The sequence below is a fragment of the Coregonus clupeaformis genome, chromosome 28, assembly GCF_020615455.1.
Source record: "Coregonus clupeaformis isolate EN_2021a chromosome 28, ASM2061545v1, whole genome shotgun sequence".
NCBI lineage: Eukaryota > Metazoa > Chordata > Actinopteri > Salmoniformes > Salmonidae > Coregonus > Coregonus clupeaformis.
The window spans coordinates 9,054,246-9,063,505 of NC_059219.1; the positions used below are offsets into that span (position 1 = coordinate 9,054,246).

General features: G+C 49.1%; 1 protein-coding gene across 1 annotated transcript; it reads left to right on the plus strand.

The window, feature by feature from the left end:
- The first annotated feature begins 285 nt into the window (after positions 1–285).
- On the plus strand, positions 286–1,933 carry LOC123482071 (pollen-specific leucine-rich repeat extensin-like protein 1). Its single transcript, XM_045208310.1, has 4 exons — positions 286–291; positions 509–1,145; positions 1,231–1,452; positions 1,539–1,933. The coding sequence occupies exons 1-4, from the start codon at positions 286–288 to the stop codon at positions 1,931–1,933; spliced, it is 1,260 nt and encodes a 419-aa protein (XP_045064245.1).
- The last annotated feature ends 7,327 nt before the right edge of the window (positions 1,934–9,260 follow it).

Here is a 9,260-nt window from a genome sequence, read left to right on the forward strand (position 1 = left end):
GTGTTCTCTCTACGGCCTGTGTGGTGCCGGCTGCAGTACGCCACTGATGTAGTGTGTACATAGTCTTTCCTCCACTAATGTAGTGTGTACATAATCATACATGAATGAATGAAAGACTATGTTGAAAGGAGGCCAGTTATGGACATAACAACATACTACATTAACAGACAAGGCAAGGCTCCATGCTTTTCCTCCACTGTATCCCCCCCCCCCCATACTTAAACACATTATTGTGTACATAAAGATGGAAATAACTTTCTGCCAAGAAGGGAATTATAGGTGGAAATGGAGGTAGCTCACTAGGTAGCTGTCATTACTGAATAATAACAGTAGCTAGCTGTAGTGAATGGCATCCTGTTGCAGTAGAGAGATTCAACAGCTTTATGATTCAACAGCTTCACCCCAGCCCCTCTCTTCTCCAGGTCTGGGAGAGGACAGCTTCCCCCCAGCCCCTCTCTTCTCCAGGTCTGGGAGATGACAGCTTCCCCCCAGCCCCTCTCTTCTCCAGGTCTGGGAGAGGACAGCTTCCCCCCAGCCCCACTCTTCTCCAGGTCTGGGAGAGGACAGCTTCCCCCCAGCCCCTCTCTTCTCTTCTCCAGGTCTGGGAGAAGACAGCTTCACCCCAGCCCCTCTCTTCTCTTCTCCAGGTCTGGGAGATGACAGCTTCCCCCCAGCCCCTCTCTTCTCTTCTCCAGGTCTGGGAGATGACAGCTTCACCCCAGCCCCTCTCTTCTCTTCTCCAGGTCTGGGAGAAGACAGCTTCACCCCAGCCCCTCTCTTCTCCAGGTCTGGGAGAGGACAGCTTCCCCCCAGCCCCTCTCTTCTCCAGGTCTGGGAGATGACAGCTTCCCCCCAGCCCCTCTCTTCTCCAGGTCTGGGAGAGGACAGCTTCCCCCCAGCCCCTCTCTTCTCTTCTCCAGGTCTGGGAGAAGACAGCTTCCCCCAGCCCCCTCTCTTCTCTTCTCCAGGTCTGGGAGATTACAGCTTCCCCCCAGCCCCTCTCTTCTCTTCTCCAGGTCTGGGAGAAGACAGCTTCACCCCAGCCCCTCTCTTCTCCAGGTCTGGGAGAGGACAGCTTCCCCCCAGCCCCTCTCTTCTCCAGGTCTGGGAGATGACAGCTTCCCCCCAGCCCCTCTCTTCTCCAGGTCTGGGAGAGGACAGCTTCCCCCCAGCCCCTCTCTTCTCCAGGTCTGGGAGATGACAGCTTCCCCCAGCCCCTCTCTTCTCCAGGTCTGGGAGATGACAGCTTCCCCCAGCCCCTCTCTTCTCCAGGTCTGGGAGAGGACAGCTTCCCCCAGCCCCTCTCTTCTCTTCTCCAGGTCTGGGGAGAAGACAGCTTCCCCCAGCCCCTCTCTTCTCCAGGTCTGGGAGATGACAGCTTCCCCCAGCCCCTCTCTTCTCCAGGTCTGGGAGAGGACAGCTTCCCCCCAGCCCCTCTCTTCTCTTCTCCAGGTCTGGGAGAAGACAGCTTCCCCCCAGCCCCTCTCTTCTCCAGGTCTGGGAGATGACAGCTTCCCCCCAGCCCCTCTCTTCTCCAGGTCTGGGAGATGACAGCTTCCCCCAGCCCCTCTCTTCTCCAGGTCTGGGGAGAGGACAGCTTCCCCCAGCCCCCTCTCTTCTCTTCTCCAGGTCTGGGAGAAGACAGCTTCCCCCCAGCCCCTCTCTTCTCCAGGTCTGGGAGATGACAGCTTCCCCCCAGCCCCTCTCTTCTCCAGGTCTGGGAGAGGACAGCTTCCCCCCAGCCCCTCTCTTCTCTTCTCCAGGTCTGGGAGAAGACAGCTTCCCCCCAGCCCCTCTCTTCTCTTCTCCAGGTCTGGGAGATGACAGCTTCCCCCCAGCCCCTCTCTTCTCCAAGTCTGGGAGAAGACAGCTTCCCCCCAGCGACCACAGCGATCTGAAGCGTTTTAGCAGCAGCCTGTCTGAGGGGCACTAGTACCATTCATACCCAAATCACCTCTGGAGTAGCAGGACCAGGCAAGGGAAAGAGAGGGTGCGTCCCAAATGACATCATATTCTATGCATCCTCGTCAAAAGTAGTGCACTCTATAGGGTATACGATGCCATTTGGGAGCAGTAAATGAATGCAGGAGTGCTATGTGACATGCCAACACATTGAGGTCGTAGCCCAAGACAGACAGACGGGCGGACAGACAGAGACAGACAGGGCACTCAATCACCTAGAGATCAATCAGGGCTGGCACTAACACACACACACACACACACACACACGCACACACACAGCAGACTGGCACCAATTCAGCCGCTCCGCCAGAGAGAGAGAGAGAGGGAGGGAGAGAGGGAGGGAGGGAGAGAGAGGGAGGGAGGGAGGGAGGGAGGGAGGGAGGGGGATCTGAAGTGGACAGTGTTGATCTGATAGAGCTGCTGTGTGTTCCTGGACACTATGTCCTGAGAGGACCGACCATAGAGCTGCTGTGTGTTCCTGGACACTACGTCCTGAGAGGAGAGGACCGACCATAGAGCTGCTGTGTGTTCCTGGACACTATGTCCTGAGAGGACCGACCATAGAGCTGCTGTGTGTTCCTGGACACTATGTCCTGAGAGGACCGACCATAGAGCTGCTGTGTGTTCCTGGACACTATGTCCTGAGAGGACCGACCATAGAGCTGCTGTGTGTTCCTGGACACTATGTCCTGAGAGGACCGACCATAGAGCTGCTGTGTGTTCCTGGACACTATGTCCTGAGAGGAGAGGACCGACCATAGAGCTGCTGTGTGTTCCTGGACACTATGTCCTGAGAGGACCGACCATAGAGCTGCTGTGAGTTCCTGGACACTATGTCCTGAGAGGAGAGGACCGACCATAGAGCTGCTGTGTGTTCCTGGACACTATGTCCTGAGAGGAGAGGACCGACCATAGAGCTGCTGTGTGTTCCTGGACACTACGTCCTGAGAGGAGAGGACCAATTTCTTTGTTTTATTTATTTTATTTTATTTAACTAGGCAAATTCTCATTTACAATGACGGCCTACACCGGCCAAACCCGGACGACGCTGGGCCAATTGTGCCCTATGGGACTCCCAATCACGGCCGGTTGTGATACAGCCTGGAATCGAACCAGGGGGTCTGTAGTGTCGCCTCAAGCACTGAGATGCAGTGCCTTAGACCACTGCGCCACTCGGGAGCCCTTTGTGTGTGCGCATCATTCTGTCTGTCTAGGAATTCACGTTCTCAGCCAACCACAGCCCCTGATGATGGACACTCTCTGTAAGCCTCGCCGCTGATAAGAAAATGAGTGTTTGTTTAACCATTAAATGAGCCTTTGAGAATATCAGTTGGACACTTTAATACTTATCTGGGTGTTGAGAAACACCAGCTGTAGCTGTTCAAAGATGCAAGAGTCAAACATGAGTCAAACATAACCTCTGAATCAGGCTATGACCGTATGGGGAAAAGCTTTACTTTGAAGATGAATGAAAACAACACTGGAGGAAAGAATCAATGCTATGTCTGTTTTCAGACAAAATGTGTTTGTTCCCGCTTTATCTAAATAGGAATGACCCAAATAATAACGGAATGTTCCGTTGAGTCATGGTGATGCTGATGACATTGGAAGTCAGCAGAATGCTTTGGTGTTTGGTCGGAGCATTCGATTCTATCTGTGATTCAGATTATTCTGATCTGGGTGTTTTGTGTTACGGTGTGTCTTCTCCGTGTGTGTGTGTGTGTGTGTGTGTTTGGGGGGGGGGTTGAAGTGTGTGTGCGTGTACGGGGAGACAGTCAGGCCACAGAAGTCTGAATAATTGGGATTGAGCATGTTGTTAAAGCTGCAATATGTAACTTTTAGGGGGACCTGACCAAATTCACAAACACATGTGAGTTACAGATCTGTCATTCTCATTGAAAGCAAGTCTAAGAAAAGCTGTAGATCTGTTCTATGTGCGTTATTTCTACGTTTTGTTTTTTGCATCTTTTACTTTCGGTTCTATACACCAGCTTCAAAACACTTGAAAATACAATATTTCTGGGAATGAAAAAATTGATGGTACAATGATTCTCTACCAGTGGAGGCTCCTCAGAGGAGGAAGGGGAGGACCATCCTCCTCAGTGAATTTCATAAACATTTAAATTATAAAACATTTTCACAAAGTTATCCTTTTTAGATAAAACCATACTAAAATATACTCACGTCACCAAATAATTGATTAAAACACACTGTTTTGCAATGAAGGTCTACAGTAGCCTCAGCAGCACTCTGTAAGGTAGCACCGTGGTGTAGCCGGAGGACAGCTAGCTTCAATCCTCCTCTGGGTACATTGACTTTAATACAAAACCTAGGAGGCTCATGGTTCTCGCCCCCTTCCATAGACTTCCATAGTAATTATGACAACTTCCGGAGGACGTCCTCCAACCTATCAGAGCTCTTGCAGCATGAACTGACATGTTGTCCACCCAATCAAAGGATCAGAGAATGACTCTAGTACTGAAAGCATAAGCTACAGCTAGCTAGCACTGCAGTGCATAAAATGCAATGAGTAGTTAACTTAAAGAGAGAGAGACAATAATTGAACAGTTTTGAACAAATTAATTTCTTCCAAAATGAAATAAAAGCAAGAGAGAGAGAGAGTTTTTTTTATTTTTTTTTTTCACTTTTAGTTTCACTTACTTAGCTAGCAAATGCAGCTAGCTAGTCTAGCCTACTGAAACACCCTGCTCAAGTCAAGGTAAGCTTTTAGTTTAACCAATTTATTGCCACCGGGCCCGCCGGTGTAACTGCTAAACTGCTAACTGACTATACACCGTAAAGCTACTGCATGATTGTAGCGGGTTTACTAACGCGTTAGTTCTATTAGCTATGTTGACTATGACGTTACTTTAGCTAATATGGTGACAACGATGTAGGCTGTGTGTAGCGGTTATGATATGATTTGGCTTGGAAATATGGTTTTCGCTTGGTCACATACAGCTGATGTGTTGTGCATTGAAGTCCACAAACGAAGGGAAAAGGTGAGAGGAGGGGAGCACACAGATGGAAGAAGGAATACGACGTGGCTGCTATGAAAGTGAAATGTTTCTTAAAAACGGAATAAAACGGAGCCAAACGGGGATAAACATACCTGAATTTGTCCAATAGAAACTCTCTTTTTTTCAACTGTTGGACTAAATGATTACACCCTAGATCAGCTAGATGCAGGCAAGAGCGTGCAAGGCGGTATTGAATGTGTCGCTGTCTGTCACCTAAACATTTTCTCTCGACCTGTGTGCACCTACGTTGTAATCTTTAATTCATAGGCTAGGCTGTGTATCATGTAGTAGCTTAAAACTATGGATGTTACATTGAACTGGGTGAATGGAATATGAATGACAGTCATCCAATATGCTTTATTAGAAATAAGGCCAAACTCATAAAAAAATAAATAAAAATAGCATATTGCACCTTTAAAGAGAGGAACACCGTTCACCTTTCAGATACAGAACATACAGTATATCCAGGGGGGCCTTGCAACAATTCCTCTAGGAAACATCCACTGCCTCTGCTTTAGGTCAGCTCAATCAATACAAACACATCCATTCCAGAACTATGGCAACGTTAAACGGGACAATACACTAATCATACCACAAAAAACAAAAGCACAAACCCCACGTATTCCCAATATGTCGTACTGTATTGACACATACTTGCTATATTCGTAACGTCTGACAGAAGGAGGATATACTCTAGAGCTGTGTAACAGTACTGAGACCTTCACTGAACCTTCCAGACCCACCACTTGATCTCTCAAAACGGGGGGTCAGTTTACAGCCAGCTCAATAATTAAACGGTGAGAGTAATCAGTGAAGTTGATCGTTTAATGAAAATGAAAAGCCCCGGAGCAGAGCGGAGCGCCTTCGACTCGGCACACGCTTCATTAACGAAAGATAATGGTTCTGAGGCGCTGAATAAACGCTGCGTGGCACACGCGTGTGCGGCGCTGGAGGACCGAGAGGATTGTGTTGTAATATACACTTTAAATTACCACCGTGCCTCCAACAGGTCTCTGTGTGTGAAGACACAGTAAGCACCACCCCTCCCTCCCCTCCACCACTACTTTTAAATTGGGTCTCACGTCTTCCTCCCCCCCCCCCCCCCACCATCACTAATCCTCCATCCTCCCTACCACACCAAATAAAGACTAACTGGGCTGGCTAGCCAGGCGGTAAAATGGAGTATCCCACCCCGCTCTATTTTAATTCCATAAAACCTTCACCGACACACTTAGGAGATTATTTATAATTTGCCTGTGGAGCTGAGAGTCAGGGAGCAGGGAGTCAGGAAGCAAGGGAGTCGGAGTCAGGGAGAGAGCAATAGATGAGGGCTGGGGGAAGCTGGGAGTCAGGGAGAGAGCAATAGATGAGGGCTGGGGGAAGCTAGGAGTCAGGGAGAGAGCAATAGATGAGGGCTAGGGGAAGCTGGGAGTCAGGGAGAGAGCAATAGATGAGGGCTAGGGGAAGCTGGGAGTCAGGGAGAGAGCAATAGATGAGGGCTGGGGGAAGCTAGGAGTCAGGGAGAGAGCAATAGATGAGGTCTGGGGGAAGCTGGGAGTCAGGGAGAGAGCAATAGATGAGGGCTAGGGGAAGCTGGGAGTCAGGGAGAGAGCAATAGATGAGGGCTGGGGGAAGCTGGGAGTCAGGGAGAGAGCAATAGATGAGGGCTAGGGGAAGCTAGGAGTCAGGGAGAGAGCAATAGATGAGGGCTGGGGGAAGCTAGAAGTCAGGGAGAGAGCAATAGATGAGGGCTGGGGGAAGCTAGGAGTCAGGGAGAGAGCAATAGATGAGGGCTGGGGGAAGCTGGGAGTCAGGGAGAGCGCAATAGATGAGGGCTGGGGGAAGCTGGGAGTCAGGGAGAGAGCAATAGATGAGGGCTAGGGGAAGCTGGGAGTCAGGGAGAGAGCAATAGATGAGGGCTGGGGGAAGCTAGGAGTCAGGGAGAGAGCAATAGATGAGGTCTGGGGGAAGCTGGGAGTCAGGGAGAGATCAATAGATGAGGGCTAGGGGAAGCTAGGAGTCAGGGAGAGAGCAATAGATGAGGGCTAGGGGAAGCTGGGAGTCAGGGAGAGAGCAATAGATGAGGGCTGGGGGAAGCTAGGAGTCAGGGAGAGAGCAATAGATGAGGGCTGGGGGAAGCTGGGAGTCAGGGAGAGAGCAATAGATGAGGGCTGGGGGAAGCTGGGAGTCAGGGAGAGAGCAATAGATGAGGGCTGGGGGAAGCTGGGAGTCAGGGAGAGAGCAATAGATGAGGGCTGGGGGAAGCTAGGAGTCAGGGAGCAGGGAGTCCGGGAACAATAGATGAGGGCTGGGGGAAGCTAGGAGTCAGGGAGCAGGGAGTCCGGGAACAATAGATGAGGGCTGGGGGAAGCTGGGAGTCAGGGAGCAGGGAATCCGGGAACAATAGATGAGGGCTGGGGGAAGCTAGGAGTCAGGGAGCAGGGAATCCGGGAACAATAGATGAGGGCTGGGGGAAGCTAGGAGTCAAGGAGCAGGGAGTCCGGGAACAATAGATGAGGGCTGGGGGAAGCTAGGAGTCAGGGAGCAGGGAGTCCAGGAACAATAGATGAGGGCTGGGGGAAGCTGGGAGTCAGGGAGCAGGGAATCCGGGAACAATATATGAGGGCTGGGGGAAGCTAGGAGTCAGGGAGCAGGGAGTCCAGGAACAATAGATGAGGGATGGGGGAAGCTGGGAGTCAAGGAGCAGGGAGTCCGGGAACAATAGATGAGGGCTGGGGGAAGCTAGGAGTCAGGGAGCAGGGAGTCCAGGAACAATAGATGAGGGCTGGGGGAAGCTAGGAGTCAGGGAGCAGGGAGTCCAGGAACAATAGATGAGGGCTGGGGGAAGCTGGGAGTCAGGGAGCAGGGAATCCGGGAACAATATATGAGGGCTGGGGGAAGCTGGGAGTCAGGGAGCAGGGAGTCCGGGAACAATAGATGAGGGCTGGGGGAAGCTGGGAGTCAGACACAGGAGGAGGACTGAGGATGTGTCCTTATATGAATTTATCAATCAGCTTTATATACACACTTTCCTTTGATGATGTTTAAATATGTTAACTGTGCTTCTCAGAGAATTTGATAGGGTATAGGGTGCCATTTGGGACACAGTGATACATATATCCACTCTGTCAATTAGGTCTATAAAGCAACCTAACATTAGTTCTTTACACTTAACCATAGTGGTTATCTCTCCCTTTCTCTTAACCAAAGTGGTTATCTCTCCCTTTCTCTTAATCATAGTGGTTATCTCTCCCTTTCTCTTAACCATATTGGTTATCTCTCCCTTTCTCTTAACCATAGTGGTTATCTCTCCCTTTCTCTTAACCATAGTGGTTATCTCTCTCCCTTTCTCTTAATCATATTGGTTATCTCTCCCTTTCTCTTAACCATAGTGGTTATCTCTCCCTTTCTCTTAATCATATTGGTTATCTCTCCCTTTCTCTTAACCATAGTGGTTATCTCTCCCTTTCTCTTAATCATAGTGGTTATCTCTCCCTTTCTCTTAACCATAGTGGTTATCTCTCCCTTTCTCTTAATCATATTGGTTATCTCTCCCTTTCTCTTAACCATAGTGGTTATCTCTCCCTTTCTCTTAACCATAGTTGTTATCTCTCCCTTTCTCTTAATCATATTGGTTATCTCTCCCTTTCTCTTAACCATAGTGGTTATCTCTCCCTTTCTCTTAACCATAGTGGTTATCTCTCTCCCTTTCTCTTAATCATATTGGTTATCTCTCCCTTTCTCTTAACCATAGTGGTTATCTCTCCCTTTCTCTTAATCATATTGGTTATCTCTCCCTTTCTCTTAACCATAGTGGTTATCTCTCCCTTTCTCTTAATCATAGTGGTTATCTCTCCCTTTCTCTTAACCATAGTGGTTATCTCTCCCTTTCTCTTAACCATAGTGGTTATCTCTCCCTTTCTCTTAATCATAGTGGTTATCTCTCCCTTTCTCTTAACCATAGTGGTTATCTTTCCCTTTCTCTTAATCATATTGGTTATCTCTCCCTTTCTCTTAATCATAGTGGTTATCTCTCCCTTTCTCTTAACCATAGTGGTTATCTCTCCTTTTCTCTTAACCATAGTGGTTATCTCTCCCTTTCTCTTAATCATATTGGTTATATCTCCCTTTCTCTTAACCATAGTGGTTATCTCTCCCTTTCTCTTAACCATAGTGGTTATCTCTCCCTTTCTCTTAATCATATTGGTTATCTCTCCCTTTCTCTTAACCATATTGGTTATCTCTCCCTTTCTCTTAATCATATTGGTTATCTCTCCC

Coding starts and splice junctions, on each gene's coding strand:
- LOC123482071 (XM_045208310.1), top strand. Junction 1,146..1,230: donor CCAGCCCCTCTCTTCTCCAG/GTCTGGGAGAGG, acceptor TCTCTTCTCCAG/GTCTGGGAGATGACAGCTTC. Junction 1,453..1,538: donor CCCTCTCTTCTCTTCTCCAG/GTCTGGGAGAAG, acceptor TCTCTTCTCCAG/GTCTGGGAGATGACAGCTTC.